This window comes from Manis pentadactyla, chromosome 12 (assembly GCF_030020395.1).
Source record: "Manis pentadactyla isolate mManPen7 chromosome 12, mManPen7.hap1, whole genome shotgun sequence".
NCBI classification, from domain to species: domain Eukaryota; kingdom Metazoa; phylum Chordata; class Mammalia; order Pholidota; family Manidae; genus Manis; species Manis pentadactyla.
In genome coordinates, this window is record NC_080030.1 from 89,325,949 (window position 1) to 89,346,941 (window position 20,993).

Genomic DNA, 20,993 nt, shown 5'->3' on the forward strand with positions numbered 1-20,993 from the left:
TAGGCACTGGAGAGTAAAGAGCCTTTAGCTTCTGGGTACCACAGGACACTTTCTTCATAAAGCCATTACTCTCTAGACCAGGAAACACAGCACATTCATTGAATAAAAGGAAGAAACACAGAAATCCTGACAAAATGAGATGGCCAAGGAATTTGTTCCAAACAAAATTACAGAATAAGACACCAGAAAGAGGGCAAAATGAAAAAGATCACCAATCTTCTTGATAAATATTTCAAAGTAGCAGTCATAAATATGGGTGCTGATATGCAGAAAAGAACTGAAGATATCAGGGAGGACTTCAAAAGAGCTGAGTTGAAAAAAGAGATACTCAGAGATAAGGAATACAGTAAATTAAATGAAATATATAATGGGGGGAATGAATAATACACTGCTGCGACTAGAGGAGACAATTAATGAGATGGAAATTAGAGAACAGGAACAAAACAAAGCTGAGGAACAGAGAAAAAAACAATCTCTAGGAATGAAAGAATAAGAGCTGTGTGAAAACTTCAAATGAAACAATAGTTGCATAAGAGGGGTAACAAAGAGAAGAGACAAAGGGATAGAAAGTCTCTTTGAGGGGATAATTGTTGAAAACTTCCCAAACCTAGGAAAGGAAATAGATACCCAGGTCATAGAAGCACAGAGAGCCCCTAACAAAAGGAACCCCAGGAAGATAACACCAAGACATAAAATAATTAAAATGAAAGAGTAAGTATAAGGAGAGAATACTGAAAGCAGCAAGAGAAAAAAAAATTATTTATAAGGGAAAACCATCAGGCTATCAGCAAACTTCTCAGCAGAAACTTTACAGGCCAGAAGGGAGTGGCAGGAAGTATTTAATGTACTGATACAAAAGGACCTTCAACCAAGAATCCTCAATCCAGCAAGATTATCATTCAAATTTGGAGAGATTAAACTTCTCAGATGAACAGAAGCTAAAGGAATTTATAAACACTAAACCACTAAAATACAGGATATTTTTAAGGGACTTCTGTAAACGGAAATGTTCCTAAGCCTAAATAGCTTTCACCAGTGAAAATAACCCCACAGTAAAGGTAGTAGACCAATTACTTACCAAGCAAGTACAAGAACTTTAAAATTTTAGAATAAATTTTTAAAAAGTACTAAAACCAACTATACACAAAATAAGTCAAGGAATACACAAAAAAAATGCAGATTATGACTAATACTTCAAGTGGGGAGGAAGAAGGAAAAAGAAGTACTTTTAGACTGTGTTTGAAGTAATCATTATCTTAATATAGATTATTATATAGTCATGAAGCTACCCTTGTACCTTATATTACCACAAAATGAAAGCCTGTAAGAGATACAAAAAATTTAAAAAGAGAAATCTAATCACAAAAGAAAACCATCAATTAACAAGAGAAGGGTATGAGAGAGGAAAAAAGGAACTGCAAAAACCAGAAAACAAAGAATAAAATGGCTATAAGTACATACCTATCAATAATTACCTTAAGTGTAAATGGACTGAATGCACCAATCAAAAGACAGAGAGTGACAGACTACATAAAGAAACAAGATCCATCTATACCTGCCTACAAGAGACTCATTTCAGACCCAAAGGCATAAACAGACTGAAAGTAAAGGGATAGAAAAAGATATTTCAAGCAAATAATAGGGAGAAAAAAGCAGGAATAGCCATACTTAGACAAAAAAGATTTAAAAACAAAGACAGTAACAAGTGAAAAAGAACATTCCATAATGATAAAGGGATCAGTCCAAAATGAGGATATAACCATTATAAATATCTATGCACCCAACACAGGAGCACTAAATACATAAAAACAAATACTAACAGAATTAAAGAAGGAAATAGATGGCAACACATTCATTTTAGGAAATTTCAACACATCACTCACATCAATATAGTGACCGACAGAAAATGAATAAGGAAACAGGAACCGTACAACACATTAGATCAGAGAGACCTAACAGATATCTACAGAACAACCCAAAAGTAGCAGGATACACATTTTTCTCAAATGTATATGGTATGTTCTCTAGACTAGATCACATACTAGGCCACAAATAGAGCCTCAAAGAATTCAGAAAGATTGAAATTTTATCAAGCAACTACTCAGACCACAATGGCATGAAACTAGAAATAAATCACACGAACAAAACAAAAAAAAGGCACACATAGAGATGCCAAATAACATGCTTCTTAAAAATCAATGGATCAATGAACCAATCAAAACAAATCAAGCAATACAAGGAAGCAAATGAAAACAAAAATACAATGGTTCGAAATTGGTGGGATGCCACAAAAGCAATTCTAAGAGGGAAGTACATAGCAATACAGGCCTACATCAAGAAACAAGAACAATCCCAAGTAAACAGTTCAAACTCACAATTAAAGAAACTAGAAAAAGAACAAATGAAACTCAAAGTTAGTAGAAAGAGGGACATAATAAAGATCAGAGTAGAAATAGACTACAGAAGACTGAAACAATAAAAAAAAAAAACCCAATGAAACCAAGAGCTGGTTCTTTAAGATAAACAAAATAGACAAATTTCAGCCAGACTTATCAAGACAAAAATAGAGAGTACATAAACAAAATCAGAAATGAAAATGAATTGATACAAATGACACTAAGGATATACTAAGAATTATTAGAGAAGTCTATGAAAAATAATATGCCAATAAATCAGACTACCTAAAAGAAATGGACAAATCCCTAGAAAAGGACAACCTTCTGAGAATTACCCAGGAAGAAACAAAATCTGCACAGACCTATTAAATTTGTAATAAAAAAAACTCCCAAAAAACAATTCTGATACCAGATGGTTTCACAGCTGAATTCTACCAAACATTAAAAGAAGAGCAAATACCCATCCTTCTTAAATAGTCCAAAAACTAGAGAGGAGAGAATACTTCTAAACACATTCTAGGAGGCGAGCATCATTCTAATACCAAAACCAGACAAAGACACTAAAAAACAAAAGGAATATTTTAGACCAATGTCCCTGATGTACATGCAAAAATCCTCAACAAAAATTAGCAAATTAGATTCAAAAATACATAAAAAGATCATCCATCACAACCAAGTGGGATTTATTACAGGGATAAAAGAATGGTACAGTATTAGTAAATCAATCAATATTCTACACCACATTAACAAAAAGGTCAAAAACCAGACGATCATCTCAATAGATGCTGAAAAAGCATTTAACAAAATTTAACATCCATTCATGATAAAAACTCTCAACAAAATGGGAATAGAGAGCATACACCTCAACCTAATAATGGCTATATACAACAAACCCACAGCTGACCTCATACTCAGTGGCAAAAAGCTGAAAGCTTTTCCTCTATGATCAGGAGCAAGACAAGGATGTCTACTCTCACCAATTCTATTCAGCACAGTTCTGGAGGTCCAAGCCATGGCAATCAAACAACACAAAGAGATAAAAGGCATCCAACTGGGTAAGGAAAAAATTAAACTGTCACTATTTGCAGACAACATGATACCACACATAGAAAAGCCTAAACACTCCACCAAAAAGCTATCAGAACTAATAACTGGATCCAGCAAAGTTGCAGGATGCAAAACTAATACACAGAAATCTGTTGCATTCCTCTATACTAACAACAAACGAGCAGAGAGAGAAATCAGGAAAACAATTCCATTTACAACTGCATCAGAAAGAATAAACTACCTAGGAATAAACCTAACCAAAGTGAAAGACCTGCACTCCAAAAACTGTAAGACACTGATAAGAGAAATTAAAGAAAACAAAAGTAAATGGAAATCTATTCTATGCTCATGGATAGGAAGAATTAATATTGTCAAAATAGCCATACTGCCCAAAGCAATTTACAGATTCAGTGTGTAAAGAAAATGGAAGTTCCACAGCCAGGATTCTTACCTGACCCTGGTCTGCTTGCCCACTGCGCATGGGCAATGTTCACAGGTTCAGACTTGCACACGTGTGGGCAGTAAGTTATTTTTGACTCAATATAAAGAGTTCCACCCAGTGCTCTAGAGCTCAGGGCTGTGAGGCGGTGGAGAGGTCCAGAGGCAGAGACCAACTTGCTGCATGCAAACCTGCCCTGAGATGGATGGGATTCTAGCACTTGACTTGCTACCACACAAGAATGCAGCTGGGTATAAACCCTTTTACCCCTAGAACATCTATGTTGCCATTTTTTTGGTCTCATCAAATCCAGAGTGAACTTTCTCAGGGCTGAAACTTGCAGGTAAGACAACAATCCCTATCAAAATCCCCATGGCATTTTTCAATGAAGTAAAGCAAATATTGTTAAAATACATATGGAACCACAAAAGAACCCAAACAGCCAAAGCAATCCTGAGGAAGAACAACAAAGCTGCGAGTATTATATTCCCTGACTTGAATCTATACTACAAAGCTACAGTGATCAAAACCATGGCACAAGAACAGAACCATAGATCAATGGAACAGAATAGAAAGCCCAGATGTAAACCCAAACATATATGGTCAATTAATATATGATAGAGGAGCCATGAGTATACAATGGGAAAAAGACAGTCTCTTCAATAACTGGTTCTGGGGAAAACTGGAAAGCTACATGCAAGAATGAAACTAAATCACTGTCTAACTCCATATACAACAGCAAACTTGAAATGGATCAAAGACCTGAATGTAAGACATGAAACCATAAAACTTAGAAGAAAACATAAGCAAAAATCTCTTGAACATAGCATGAGCAATTTTTTTCTGTAAATATCTCTTCAGGCAAGGGAAACAAAATGAAAAATGAACAAGTAGGACTACATCAAACTAAAAAGCTTCTGTACAGCAAATGACACCATCAGCAGAACAAAAGGCAACCTACAGTACAGGAGAATATATTTGTAAACAATTTATCTGATAAGGGATTAACATCCAAAATACATAAACAACTCTTATGCCTCAACACCAAAAAAACAAGTAACCAATAAAAAAATGGGCAGAGGACCTGAACAGACATTTCTCCAAAGAAATACAGATGGTCGACAGACACATGAAAAGATGCTCCACACTGATAATTACGAGGGAAATGCAAACCAAAACCATAATGAGATATCACCTCTCACAGATAGAATGGCCACTATCCAAAGACAAGAAATAAGTGTTTGCAATAATGTGGAGAAAAGGGAACCCTCTCGCACCATTAGCTGGAATGTTATTTGGTGCAGCCACTGTAGAAAGCAGAATGGAGATTCCTAAAAACCAAAAACAGAAATACCATATAACCCAGTAATTCCACTTCTAGGAATTTACCCAAGGAAAGGAAAATCCCTGATTTGAAAAAATACATGCACCCCCGTTTATTGCCACATTACTTACAATAACTAAGTTATGGAAGCAACCTAAGTGTCCATCAATAGAAGAATGGATAAAGAGGCGGTACATATATACAACAGAATATTATTCAGCCATAAAAAAGAAATTCTACCATTTGCAACAACATGGATGGACTTAAAGGGTATTATGCTAAATGAAACAGACCAGGTGGAGAAAGAAAAATACCATATGATTTTACTTATTTATGGAATATAAAAATAAAACAAAAAATGAACAAAATAGCAATAGACTCATAGACACTGAAGAGTGACTGATGGTTACCATGGGGAAGGGGCTGGGGTGGGTGGTTTGGGAGGGTGAAAGGGAAAAAGGGGCACAAAAATTCTCATCGTAATATAAGTTGTCATGGGGATAGTAGCAAGGCATTGAGAATATAGTCAACAAACGTGCCACATCTTCCTATGTTTACAGGTAGTAACTGCTCTATGGGGTAAGGATTTAATAATATGGGTAACTGTTGAACCACTGTGTGTATACTTGAAACCAACAGAAGACTGTGTGTCAAAAATAATTCAATTAAAAAAAATTATAAAAATTAAAAAAAATACAAAACAATGAATCCTCTTGATCTAACCACTAATTTACAGGGAACAAAGAGTGACAAGAACAAGTCCAAAAACACTACAAGAATGGAATCATCAAAAGCTCTACAGAACAAATAGCTCAGTTTCTTGCACAAATAAACCACAAGGTTAAAAAAAAGCCACAGGTGGGGTTAGGCAGGGGAGGCAACTTTCAGATTAAAAGATGATACTTTATGTTAATTTGATTAACACTAAAAAGCTGTTTATAAATGAGACTCACTATGGTTGGAGTGATGGATAGATTCACACCTGATAAACTGTAAACTTAATGGTACAATTAAATATATTTAAATAAATATAATGGTACAACTGCACAATTATGGTTGCTTTTCATCACAAAATGTTGGGGGTAAGTTCTATCAAATTCAGGGAATCTGAATACTGAATGAATATTTGATAAAAAATTTTTCTTAATGTGAAATGGTAAATGATTATGTAAGAAAAAGGAACTCATATATTAGAGATACACACTGAAATATTTATTATAAAATATGTCATAGGATTTAGTTCTAAATAATTGGAGGATGGACAATATTTAACTTAGAGCTGATAATTTTTGAAGCTGGGTTATAGGTATTTACAGGTCTCCTTATACCATTCCATTTTTCTTTCATATGTGTTTGAAATTTTCCATCATTTTTTTCATTTTTTTAAGTGAGAAAAAAAACTATTAAAAGGACATGAGAACATATCTGAATGAGTGGAGAAATACTTATGTTCATGAATGAAACCATTAAATACTGTGAAGAGATCATCTTCACCTAGATTAATTATTAAATAAAATAGGTGGTATTAAATATGACTGCAATTCTTTGACACTCTTCACATTAAAAGCAGGAGTCCAAAAGGAGATTGACTCAAATATGGTGTCGTGAGAGGTGAGATAGAAACCTGCTCCCACAACCACATATAATATGGATATATAGCAAATACAACTAATTCTGAAAGAGCAACAGGAAAGAAGGCTGTGGCAGACTGCCTACACCTGGGGAATAGAGCAGACCTTATGGAAAAGGGTAAAGTACCAAAGCTGTGATCCAGAGGGACCCAAGAAATTCCCCCACCCTAGCTCACCAGTGGGAGGAAGGAAAGAGAACCAGAGGGAGGAGGGAGTAGAGGCCTCGGGCTGCTGAACACCCAGTCCTGGAGATCTGCTCTGGGAGCACGAACCTATATTACATGGTGCTCTGGACATTAGTGAGGTTGGAAAGCTAAGACAGGCAGAATACTTGGAGAGACTGAGATTCCAGCTGCTTGTGGAGAACAGGTACCCACAACCAGCCTCTCTGGGACAAAAGAAAAGCGGGCACTCAGAGAGACTTCCTAACAGTGAGAGGACAGCTAAAGGGGCAGGGACTGCACAGAGCTTGCTGCTCAGGAGAAAGGACAAGTGGACAAAAGTGTCCTGGCACACTTAGCCCAGCAGGCTGGGAACTGTCAGGAGCTTCAGGTGCTACATCCCCTGGTTGGCAACACAGCTATGAGGCCTCACACCACAATACACAGCCTGCCACTCCTTCCTCCAGGTGGACACTGGCTCACAAACCAGCTGCCCCTGTCATTGCACCACATCATATAGAGGGCGTCCCTGCCTTACGGCAGCTACAAGTGCACAGCATAGAGGCCTGCTGGCCCTGGCAGTGGAGGTAGGCACTGAAACCGGGAAGCAGGAAAGAGCTCTTTCCTCCCAGCAGGCATTGGCACCACTCACCTGAGACCCCCGCCATCACTCCAAGGACTAGGCAGCTCCAGAAAGTAGAGCTTCTGGGCACTAGAGGGCTCCATGTACAAATATGAAATGTCAAAATAATCTGGTACAACCCCAAATCCCACAAACACCAGAAAGGACCAAGTGAAAATGAACTCACCAATTTTCCTGAAAAATGTATCAAAATAAAAATCATAAACATGTTCACAGAGCTATCAGAAAAATATTCAAGACCTCAGGGAGGAATTTAAGAAAGAGACAGAAAATTTGAAAAATACAGAATCTAAAATGAAACATACCATGGAGGGATTTAAAAGTAGATTAGATAAAGTAGAGGACACAGTAAATGAAACAGAAATTAGAGAACAGGAAAACAAAGAAGCGGAGGAAGAGATAGGAAAAAAGGACCTCTAGGAATGAAAAAATACTCATAGAACTGTTTCACCAATCCAAACAGAACAACATTTGCATTATAGGAGTACCAGAAGAAGAAGAGAGAGAACGGAACAGAAAGTATCTTTGAGAAGGTATCTGATGAAAACATCCCCAATCTGCGGAAGGAGGCAGTCTCTAAAGTCATGGAGGAGCACAGATCTCCCAAAACAAGGGGCCCAAGGAAGACAATACCAAGGCATATAATAATTAAAATGGCAAATGTCAAAGACAAGGACAAATTATTTAAAGCAGACAAAGAGAAAAAAAACATTACGTACAAAGGAAAACCCATCAGACTACCTTCACACTTCTCAACAGAAACCTTCCTGGCCAGAAGGGAGTGTCATGATATATTTAAAGCAATGAAAAAAATGACCTAGAGCCAAGAATACTCTACCCAGCAATATTATCATTTACATTTAAAGAAGGATTAAACAATTTCCAGATAAGCAGACGTTGACAGAATTTAACTCCAAGAAACTGTCTCTACAGTGTATTTTGGAGGGACTGCTATAGACTGAAGTATTCCTAAGGCTTAATACCTGTTACCAGAGAAAATGAAACTACAGTAAAAGAAGCAGAACAATTAATTACTAGCAAATGCAAAATTAAATCACCTACCCCCAAAGTCAGTCAAGGGATACACAAAGAGTACAGAATATGATACATAATAAATTACGGAGGAGGAAGAAAAAGGAGTGAGCCGGAAAGATGGCAATGTGAGAGGAGAGACAGAGGCTTCCTCCTAAAACTGGATACAATTAGAAAATTTAATTGGCGCGACTAATCCTGAGAGAGCAACAGGAAAGAGGACAGCGTCAGACTGCATACACCTGGAGAAAAGAGCAGACCTCACCGAACCAAAGGGCTAACGTACCAGAGCTGTGGCTCCGCGGGACCCGAACCCTTCCCCCACCCCTGCTCACCGGCAGGAGGAAGAGAAATGGAGCAGGGAGGGAGTGGAAGGCTTGGGACTGCTGAATACCTAGCTCCGGAGATCTGCTCTGGGAGCACAAACCTACATTTCATGGTAATTTCATGAGACTTGCATGATTACCGGGTTGGAAAGTTAATACAGGCAGAGTTCCTAGGGAGACTGGGATTCCGGCTGCTTGTGGAAAGGAGGGATCCATATCTGGCTGCTCTGGAACAAAAACATACCTGTGTGACTGGCCCACTAGTTCAGGCAGTGGAGACAGGCACAGCAGCCAGGCCATGGGGAACAGCTCTTTCCTGCCCCCAGGTACCAGTACTGCTCCCCTGTGACTACCGACATTGCTTCAGGGGCTGAGCAGATCCAGAGACTACAGCTTCTGGACAATAGAGGGCGCCATATACAAACATGAAACGCCAAAGGAACCTTGTCCAGAGTAAAATTATTAATACAATTCCTGAGAAAGATTTAAATGATACGGACTTTGTAACTCTTCCTGAAAGGGAGTTCAAAATAAAAATCATCAACATTCTAATGGAGGTACGGAAAGACATCCAAGAACTCAGGAATGAATTCAGGTCGAAGATCCAATTGTTGAAGAGCACGATGGAGGGTATTAAAAGCAGGTTGGATATGGTGGAGGAGACAATAAATGAAATAGAAACTAGAGAAGAGGAATACAAAGAAGCTGAGGCACAGAGATAAAAAAGGATCTCTAAAAATGAAAGAATATTGAGAGAACTGTGTGACCAATCCAAGCGGGACAATATTCGCATTATAGGGATACCAGAAGAACAAGAAAGAGACAAAGGGATAGAAAGTGTCTTTGAGGGGGTAGTTGCTGAAAACTTCCCCAATATGGGGAAGGAGATAGGCTCTCAGGCCATGGAGATCCACAGATCCCCCTACACAAGGGACCCAAGGAAGACAACACCAAGACACATAGTAATTAAAATGGGAAAGATCAAGGATAAGGACAGACTGTTAAAAGCAGCCAGAGGCAGAAATAAGATCACATACAAAGGAAAGCCCATCAGACTAACAACAGACTTCTCAGCAGAAACCTTACAGGCCAGAAGAGAGTGGCATGATGTATTTAATGCCATGAAGCAGAAGGGCCTGGAACCAAAATTACTTTATCCAGCGAGATTATCATTTAAATTTGAAGGGGGGATTAAACAATTTCCAGATAAGCAAAAGCTGAGAGAGTTTACCTCCCACAAACCGTCTCTGCAGTCTATTTTGGAGGGGCTGCTATAGATGGAAATGTTCCTAGGGTTGGATAGATGTCACCAGAGGTGGTAAAACCATGGTACAGAGGGTGGAGCAGCTGACTGCGAGGCAATTACAAAATTTAATTGACTATCCCCAAAGTCAATCAAGGGATAGACAAAAAGTACAGAATCTGATACCTAATATATAAAGAATGAAGGAGGAGAAAAAGAAAAGAACCTTTAGATTGTGTTTGTATCAGCATACTAAGTGAGTTAAGTTAGACTCTTAGATAGTAAGGAAAGTAACCTGGAACCTTTGGTAACCACGAATCTAAAGCCTGAAATGGTAGTAAGTACATACCTATCGATAATCACCCTAAATGTAAATGGACTAAATGCACCAATCAAAAGACACAGAGTCACTAAATGGATAAAAAACAAGACCTATCTATATGCTGCTTACAAGAGACTCACCTCAAACCCAAAGACATGCACAGACTAAAAGTCAAGGGATGGAAAGAGATATTTCATACAAACAATAGGGAGAAAAAAGCAGCTGTTGCAGTACTAGTATCAGACAAAATAGACTTCAAAACAAAGAAAGTAACAAGAGATAAAGACGGACATTACATAATGATAAAGGGCTCAGTTCAACAAGAGGATATAACCATTAGAAATAAATATGCACCCAACAAAGGAGCACCAGCATATGTGAAAAAAATACTAACAGAACTAAAGGAGGAAATAGACTGCAATGCATTCATTTTAGGAGACTTCAACACACCATTCACTCCAAAGGACAGATCCATCAGACAGAAAATAAGTAAGAACACAGAGGCACTGAACAACACACTAGAACAGATGGACCTAATAGACATCTATAGAACTCTACACCCAAAAGCAACAGGATACACATTCTTCTCAAGTGCACATGGAACATTCTCCAGAATAGACCACATAGTGGGCCATAAAAACAGCCTCAGTAAATTCAAAAAGATTGAAACTCTACCAACCAACTTTTCAGACCACAAGGGTATAAAACTAGAAATAAATTGTACAAAGAAAGCAAAAAGGCTCACAAACACATGCAGGCTTAACAACACGCTTCTAAATAGTCAATGGATCAACGACCAAATTAAAATGGAGATCCAGCAATATATGGAAATAAATGACAACAACAACACAAAGCCCCAACTTCTGTGGGAAGCAGCGAAAGCAGTCTTAAGAGGAAAGTATATAGCAATCCAGGCATATTTAAAGAAGGAAAAACAAACCCAAATGAATAGTCTAATGTCACAGTTATCAAAATTGGAAACAGAAGAACAAATGAGGCCTAAAGTCAGCAGAAGGAGGGACATAATAAAGATCAGAGAAGAAATAAAATTGAGAAGCATAAAACAATAGCAAAAATCAATGAAACCAAGAGCTAGTACTTTGAGAAAATAAACAAAGTAGATAAGCCTCTAGCCAGACTTATTAAGAGAAAAAGAGAATCAACACACATCAACAGAATCAGAAATGAGAAAGGAAACATCACAACGGACCCAATAGAATTACAAAGAATTATTAGAGACTACTATGAAAACCTATATGCTAAGAAGCTGGAAAACCCTGAAGAAATGGACAACTTCCTAGAAAAATACAACCTTCCAAGACTGACCAAGGAAGAAACACAAAATCTAAACAATCCAATTACCAGAAAAGAAATTGAAGCGGTAATCATCAAAAAACTACCCAAGAAAAAAACCCCGGGGCCAGATGGATTTACTTCAGAATTTTATCAGACATACAGAGAAGATATAATACCCATTCTCCTTAAAGTTTTCCAAAAAATAGAAGAGGAGGGAATACTCCCAAACTCATTCTATGAAGCCAACATCACCCTAATACCAAAACCAGGCAAAGACCCCACCAAAAAAGAAAATTACAGACCAATATCCCTGATGAATGTAGATGCAAAAACACTCAATAAAATTTTAGCAAACCGAATTCAAAAATATATCAAAAGGATCAGACACCACGACCAAGTGGGATTCATCCCAGGGATGCAAGGATGGTACAACATTTGAAAATCCATCAACATCATCCACCACATCAACAAAAAGAATGACAAAAACCACATGATCATCTCCATAGATGCTGAAAAAGCATTCGGCAAAATTCAACATTCATTCATGATAAAAACTCTCAGCAAAATGGGTATAGAGGGCAAGTACCTCAACATAATAAAGGCCATATACGATAAACCCACAGCCAACATCATACTGAACAGCGAGAACCTGAAAGCTTTTCCTCTGAGACAGGGGACAAGACAGGGATGCCCACTCTCCCCACTGTTATTTAACATAGTACTGGAGGTCCTAGCCACGGCAATTAGACAAAACAGAGAAATACAAGGAATCCAGATTGGTAAAGAAGTTAAACTGTCATCATTTGGCAGATGACATGATATTGTACATAAAAAACCCTAAAGACCCCACTCCGAAACTACTAGAGCTATTATCGGAATTCAGCAAAGTTGCAGGATACAAAATTAACACACAGAAATCTGTGGCTTTCCTATACACTAACAATGAGCCAATAGAAAGAGAAATCAGGGAAACAATTCCATTCACAATTGCATCAAAAAGAATAAAATACCTAGGAATAAACCTAACCAAAGAAGTGAAAAGACCTATACCCTGAAAACTATAAGACACTCTTAAGAGAAGTTAAGGAGGACACTAACAAATGGAAACTCATCCCATGCTCTTGGCTAGGAAGAATTAATATCATCAAAATGGCCATCCTGCCCAAAGCAATATACAGATTTGATGCAATCCCTATCAAATTACCAACAACATTCTTCAACGAACTGGAACAAATAGTTCAAAAATTCATATGGAAACACCAAGGACCCCGAATAGCCAAAGCAATCCTGAGAAAGAAAAATAAAGTGGCGGGGATCTCACTCCCCAACTTCAAGCTCTACTACAAAGCCATAGTAATCAAGACAATTTGGTAGTGGCACAAGAACAGAGCCACAGACCAGTGGAACAGATTAGAGACTCCAGACATTAACCCAAACATATATGGTCAATTAATATACGATAAAGGAGCCATGGACATACTATGGGGAAATGACAGTCTCTTCAACAGATGGTACTGGCAGAACTGGACAGCTACATGTAAGAGAATGAAACTGGATCACTGTCTAACCCCATACACAAAAGTAAACTCAAAATGGATCAAAGACATGAATGTAAGTCATGAAACCATAAAACTCTTAGGAAAAAACATAGGCAAAAATCTCTTGGACATAAAGATGAGTAACTTCTTCATGAATATATCTCCCCGGGCAAGGAAAACAAAAGCAAAAATGAACAAGTGGGACTATATCAAGCTGAAAAGCTTCTGTACAGCAAAGGACACCATCAGTAGAACAAAAAGGTACCCTACAGTATATGCGAGAATATATTCGTAAATGACAGATCCGATAAAGGCTTGACATCCAAAATATATAAAGAGCTCACGTTCCTCAACAAACAAAAAGCAAATAATCCAATTAAAAAATGGGCAGAGGAGCTGAACAGACAGTTCTCCAAAGAAGAAATTCAGATGGCCAACAGACACATGAAAAGATGCTCCACATCGCTAGTTATCAGAGAAATGCAAATTAAAACCACAATGAGATATCACCTCACACCAGTAAGGATGGCTACCATTCAAAAGACAAACAACAACAAATGTTGGCGAGGTTGTGGAGAAAGGGGAACCCTCCTACACTGCTGGTGGGAATGTAAATTAGTTCAACCATTGTGGAAAGAAATATGGAGGTTCCTCAAAATGCTCAAAATAGACTTACCGTTTCACCCAGGAATTCTACTCCTAGGAATTTACCCTAAGAATGCAGCACTCCAGTTTGAAAAAGACATATGCACCCCTGTGTTTTTCGCAGCACTATTTACAACAGCCAAGAAATGGAAGCAACCTAAGTGTCCATCAGTAGATGAATGGATAAAGAAGATGTGGTACATATACACAATGGAATATTATTCAGCCATAAGAAGAAAACAAATCCTACCATTTGCAACAACATGGATGGAGCTAGAGGGTATTATGCTCAGTGAAATAAGCCAAGCGGAGAAAAACAAATACCAAATGATTTCACTCATCTGTGGAGTATAAGAACAAAAGAAAAACTGAAGGAACAAAACAGCAGCAGAATCACAGAACCCAAAAATGGACTAACCGTTACCAAGGGGCAAGAGACTGGGGAGAATGGGAGGGTAGGGAGGGATAAGGGCAAGGAAGAAGAAAGGAGGTATTATGATTAGCGTGTATAATGTGGGGGGTGGGGGAAATGGGAGGGCTGTGCAACACAGAGAAGACAAGTAGTGATTCTACAACATCTTACTATGCTGATGGACAGTAACTGTAATGGGGTTTGTGGCGGGGACCTGGGGTAGGGAAGAGCCTAGTAAACATAATGTTCTTCAAAAATAAATAAATAAATAAATAAATAATATATTTTTTTAAAAAAAGACAAAAACAAAAACAAAAACAAAACATCAGAAGCACAGGCACAGCATATCCCCTGTCACCATCCCACCAATCAGAAAAAGCCTAGAGAGCTGACAGCTGTCAATCGAGGACCTCTTTGTCCGCCCAAAACCACATAAATGCAGATGCTCAGAATGAGCATCTGGGCCTGTCTTATCTTACGCAGGCCCGCTCTTTTACTCTACGCAGAGTGCATTAAACCTTACTATCCTTTCTTGACTTTGGTCTCTCATCTCACTGTAACTGACTTCTGTGTGGCACCAAGCTGAGTCCTTTCCTTCATAACATTTCCAAAGGCTACAAAAACACTTAACCCAAAAAGGAGGTTGCTCACCCATGTTCCTTGCAGCATTATTTACAATACCTAAGACATGGGAACAAGCTAAGGTGAATAGATAAAGAAGCTATGTTATATACATATATGTGTGTGTGTGCGTGTGTGTGCTCACACACACGTGCACGCAATGGAATATTTTTCAGCTATTAAAGAAAACAAGGAAATCCTAACATTTGCAACAATACGGATGGACCTTGAAGGCATTATGATAAGTGAAATAAGTCGGAGAAAGACAAATACTCTCTGTTCTTATATGTGTGATCTAAAAAAAAACTGAACTCATGTAAAAAGAGATCTGACTTATGGTTACCAAAAGGAGAGGGCTGGGAAAAGGGGAAATGGAGGACAGTGGTCAAAACGTAAAAACTTCCAGTTATAAGTACTAGGGATGTAATGTACATGATGACTATAGCTAACACTGATGTACGATACTGAGAAATAATGAGTCATAAGAAATTCGTATTTGGTCATCATATAACCAAATATGTGTTTCCCTGGTGTATTTGGTCTTCATCCATAGTTTCTGAAAACAGTGCAGTCGTAAGGGTGAAACAGGTGTTTTGTCATGTTAATGAAAGACTTTTGGATCCCCCACCCAAGGGCAGGGGCTGGAGGCTGAATCAGCCAAATGCCTGTAATTTAGTCAATCATGACTATGCAATGAAGCCCTCACAAAACCCTGAGAAGAACTAACCACTCTCAGCTCTCAGATCTGCCCTGCTTGGTTGGATCCTGCTTCTCAGTAAGAGAAAGCTTCTAAGCTTGGGGAACCAGAATGCCTCCATGTGCCACCAAGCCAGGCCCCAAGCCCCACAGGGATAGAACAGAAGCTCCTTTATTTGGGACCTTGTCCTATCTATCTCTATCTGGCTGTTAACTTGTATCCTTTAAGGTATTATTTATTAAGCTGGTAAACTTTAAGTGTTTCTTGAGCTGTGAGCCACTCTAGCAATGAATCGAAGGGGCAGGTCATGGGAATCTCCAATCTGCAGCCAGTAGGTCAAAGCACAAGTTAACTGCCTGGGGCTTGAGACCGGAGTCTGGAGTTGAGGGTGGAGGGCAGTCTTGTGTTACACAGAGCCCTTAACCTGGGGAATCTGGTGCTAGCATCAGAATTGAGTTGAGTTCATTAAAACCCTCCTCCTGTTTGAGAAGTGCTTGGTGTTATGTGTGGGAAGACTTCGGAATCGGGTCCAAAAACCCCAATGGAGTTATGCTATTATTACAGCTGTGTATAATATATTATATATATATATATATGTAATACACATATAATATATATATGTAGGAAAAAAATACAAAATTGCATTTAGTGTCAGAGGAGTGGGATTTATAGAAACAAAGGAAAGCTGTTAAGAGTGTAAAACCTATGATTCTCATCACAAGGAGAATATTTTTTTCCCTGATGGACATTTAAAAAGATGGATATTTAGTTGAATCTACTGTTGTAATTATTTCACAACATATGTACAAACCATCATATTGACTTAAACTTTATACTTATACAGATAGTGATATATGTCAACTATTTCTCAAAACTGGAAAATCTCAAAAAAAGCAATAAAACATTTTTAAAAACAGGCTCTATATATAGAAGAAGGCTATATATACAAAACAATCTCAGATTATAAAATAAAATTATTAGTTGCAGATAAAAGTGACTAGAATGTCAACAACTGAATGGAGTACTTATGAGTTATTTTTAACATCTTTATGTTTATCTGTATTTTCTGACTTCTTTATAATTTATATGAATCAATATTGTTTTAAAATTATAATAATAAGTATCTTTCTTAGTAATGCCTTTTTAATGTAATTTTTAAAAGGTTGGACTTCTGAATCAGAATGACTGCAACAGAATCCCATTCTGCTACTTAACTGTCTATGAGCCTGAGAAAGTTATTTAAGAACTCTAAGGTTCAGTTTGCTCATTTGTAAAATAACTAATAACCACCAAAGAACTGCAACTTAAAACTACAATAAGCTACCACTAAATACTCACTACAGTGACTAAATTCAAGCTACAGACAGCATCAGAACTGTCAATCATCTTTTAGCAGGAGTGTAAATTTGTACAACCACTTTGGAAAACAGTCTGGCAGTATCTACTTAAGTTAAACAAATGTATACAGTATGACTAAGCACTGCCAAAAGAAATAAGTATACATGTTAATCAAAAGAAATACATATAAGAATATCCACAGCAGCATTACTGATAACAGCAAAAAACTGTGAACAACTCAAATGCCCTTCAACAGCAGAATGGATAAACCAAGTGTGGCATATCCCAATGGAATACTACACAATAACAAGGGATATGAAATGCTGATATATACCAGAACATGGATAAATCTCTAAAAAATAAAACAGTCAAGAGTTTGGAGAAAGAAACCAGACACAAAAGGGTCTATATGATTGTGCTAGAAATGTTTTGTATCTTGATCTGATGATTACCTAGGGAGTCACATTTTTTTTTAAATTCTTACTATACACTTATGCACTTTTCTGTAAGTTACATCTAAAAGAAACTGAGGCTAATAATAGTACCTATCTTAACAGTGTGAGGATGAGACAAAAATAACTGCTAACATTTAAAGACAGCACACTCAATGTGCTGAGCACACTTTTCTAAACATTTAATCATCAAAATAATCACATAATGTAGGTAGTAGTAGTATTTTACAGATGAGGGGACTGTGACAGGTAAAAGATCGTTTATCTAAAGTCACTTAATGAGTAAACACTGAGTAAAATTCTTACAGTCAAGCTTCAGATGCAAAATTTAAACTACAACAATAAATTGCCTCAGTAATAAATGAAAACTCTTAACACAGTACCTGGGCCAAACAAAACACAAAATGTTATTAGCTATTAGTACTACTACCACTATCATTATTAGGATTAACTTAAAATATTTGTCATTATAACACTCAAAATACTCAACACTATGGTAAATACACAATCTTTATAATTGTATCTATGCTCCTAGTTTATTCTAACAATACTGTACAAGTGAGATCATAAATAATTTGAAATATATAAAGCAAGTCACTATACTCTTCCCACAAATCAAAGGTCCAAAGATTATATCCATTCATGTTTCCACAGATATGATTCATACTTTTAATTCATACTGAAAGAAAAATGTATATGCTAAATAACACCTTGAAAGATCTTTAGGAGTTAAAGTTGCAAGAGAAAAAATTAATTTCAAAAAACAGCGGTTCAATCTACATTAACAGATAGAGGCAAAGCTTCAAATCTCCATACTAACAACCAGCGAATATATTAAATTTCTTTTAAAGTTATTTCTAAAATTTAACTGATGAAATGCCTGTGTAGAAATCAAATATTGAAAGTATGTATTGAGCAGTAACAAACGGAAAATACCAAATGCTGTATGCAAAAACAATCTCTCATAAACCCAACTACTCAAATACAACATTTATGCATTACTTCCTTCTTTCCTTGCACAATACAAATATACCGAGTACAGACCAGATGGTACCCTTTAACAGTATAGAACACTGGATGTTCTAATTAAATAGACTACCTCAAAAATCTAGTTCAACCTGCTTCTACATGGTTGTTATACCTTGGAGACATAAACTGACCTGTCTCCCAAAGGAGATAGATAAGAATCTCCGGACAAAACTTAACAGTCCTATAAAGTTCACATGTCTCATACTAAACCTGTTAGTCTAGCTTGTAATACCTTACCGATGACAGAAAGCTAGTACTTAGTTTCCACTCTCTTAAGGACTCCACTTCTTCCACACTCCTACAAACAACTTACCCTCACAAAGCACATTTTCCAGTAAAATAGTAATCGTTATTTACACCTAATACTATAGAAACCCAGAGTCAACTAACGAGAAAACAAAGTGGCTAAGGAAGAAACCTAACTTCAACATAGCCACAGGAAATGGTTACCTTCGACCAAAATTAGGTTACCTAATTCTTGGTGAATGTTTCCCCGTTCCTGTCCGTGGGGATCAACCCAGAGAGTACGAATGGTTCCATGTTAAAGTAACCGAGAAAAACCTACTACAAACGCTGTCCCTGACAAGTGTCTCAGACTTATTTCCACCAAAGCAAATCTGGAAATAATTCAGAAGGAAATCTTCTCTACTACCTATTTCATCGTTACCATTTCTAGAAATAGCAAAATGAAGGAAATCTACACGTTTATTTCAGGGACAGAACCTTCCGATTTCGAAATGTCATCTGAATTTACCAATTTTAGCTTTCAGGAATACTCTATAAAGAATGTTGAGGCGGGTGTTATTTTGGTTTCTGGCTTCGGTTCAGAGGATCTTTACCACAGTCTGTGTTTACCAACATCACTTCAGAGCCGGCCTCGGCTCTGAGGCCGAGTGGGCGCGGGCGGGGGCCCGGGAGCCGGCCTGAAACTGGGGCTGCGACGGGGCCTCGCACCCTCCCCCGTCCGCTTCCCAGACTGTCCCCGTGCGTTCTCACATTGGACTGGGCGCACATCGATGATGGAGAACCCGGTTTTCAGAAAAGACTGAGGCCGCCTGGCTTAGGAGACGAGGCCTTCAAAAGGGGGCACTTGCGTCCACCCATGGCCCACCCTCACTTCCGGGCCCCGACGCTCGGCTGGGTTCCCCGAACCCGCTCTTCCCACAGGCCTCGCACCCGGCCCCAAGCCCAGCACCTGCGCAGCCCAGGCGGGCTCCACACAGCGAAGCAACACGGGCCCGCGTCCGCAGCTCCGGAGAGAGGCCCTCTGCCGCCGGCTGCGAAGTTACCTGTTGAGGAGCAGGGAGGCGACGCTCAGGCAGAGCAGCAGGAAGCAAAACAGCGGATATTGGCGGCAGACTTCGCGTCCCACGTCCAGCCGCAGCCTCTGCTTCAGCTTCTTCCCCATCGCACGCACCCAGGACACCATCTCCGTTGCTGTGACTGCAGCTGCACGATAAACTGAGGCTGAGATCAGGCGACACCCATCAACCCGGCGCCTCCGCCCCGCCGACCTGGCGGCGGACCCACACAGCCCCCCACCGGCGGACTAGGCGCCCGCGGCTGCCGCCCAACGCCCCGCCCCAGGCGCCCGTCGCGCGTGCGCGGCCGCGGACCCAGGGCATAGCCGTAGTACGTACGGGAGGTCGTCACCCCGCGCGAGCGCCCTCGCGTGCCTGAGGGCGGCACTCCGCAGGGACGCTGAATCCACAGAGACCGTCCTTTTTCCGAAATCCGGGGAAAGCTGCAGCACCCCGTAACCGCCTGTATTGCGAGGAGAGAGAAGAGGTTATACCCGAGCACAGGGATAACTACAGTACCCCACAGCTAACAGGCCCCGCTGCAGGGCACCCCGAGCTCGCGGCGCCCGCTGGGGACTGTAGTCTCTGTAACGCGAGCCCGTGGAGCGCTGGAGCGTAGGGCCGCTCCCCTACCGCCGTCCACTCCTCACCGTCGGCTCAGCTGCGAGTGGAGACACGTCCGAGCTTTGAGCGACTACCCAGGGCGAGGAGGGAGGGACGCCTCTGAATCCTGACTTTGCGGGTAGGGGCGGGGTCCGCGGGTGAGTGAAGCACTCTAGAATACGGAAGAGTCAAACCCTGGGGGTCGCCACCCCTGCGAGAAGGACCTTGGAAGCTCAATGGCAAGGTGGAGCTCAGTTCGCAACAGCCTCAAAATCCAAGTGTTTGGATTGGCAGGTTAGATTAAATCCGTTCGCTTACTAAATTATCGCATTTCTGAATTTTAATTTCCGAATGCTCGACACTGAAAGATGCCCAAGACCTCATCCGAGTAAGTAATGTCTTTAGGCGGCGCTCTTCAACACTTTTCATTTAACCTTCACACATTCACCTCAAGTAGGTTCTCTGCCTTCTCCCATTTTATAGCTGGATAAATGAGG

The 20,993-nt window shown here is 39.3% G+C and overlaps 1 protein-coding gene across 13 annotated transcripts in view; it reads right to left on the reverse strand.

Annotated features, from left to right (window-relative positions):
• Positions 1–20,356, reverse strand: part of SNX14 (sorting nexin 14) — a 107,817-nt gene extending 87,461 nt beyond the window's left edge. For 7 of the 13 annotated variants that reach the window (XM_036899199.2, XM_036899197.2, XM_036899193.2 and 4 more), the window contains exon 1: positions 19,882–20,185. In XM_036899199.2, the coding sequence (XP_036755094.1) occupies positions 19,882–20,021 (140 nt within the window). In that variant the 5' untranslated portion in view covers positions 20,022–20,185. Of the gene's footprint in view, positions 1–19,881; positions 20,187–20,232 lie in introns of those variants that run through there. The other 6 variants (XM_036899189.2, XM_036899195.2, XM_036899194.2 and 3 more) reach the window with 2 other exon arrangements.
• Positions 20,357–20,993: the final 637 nt, after the last annotated feature.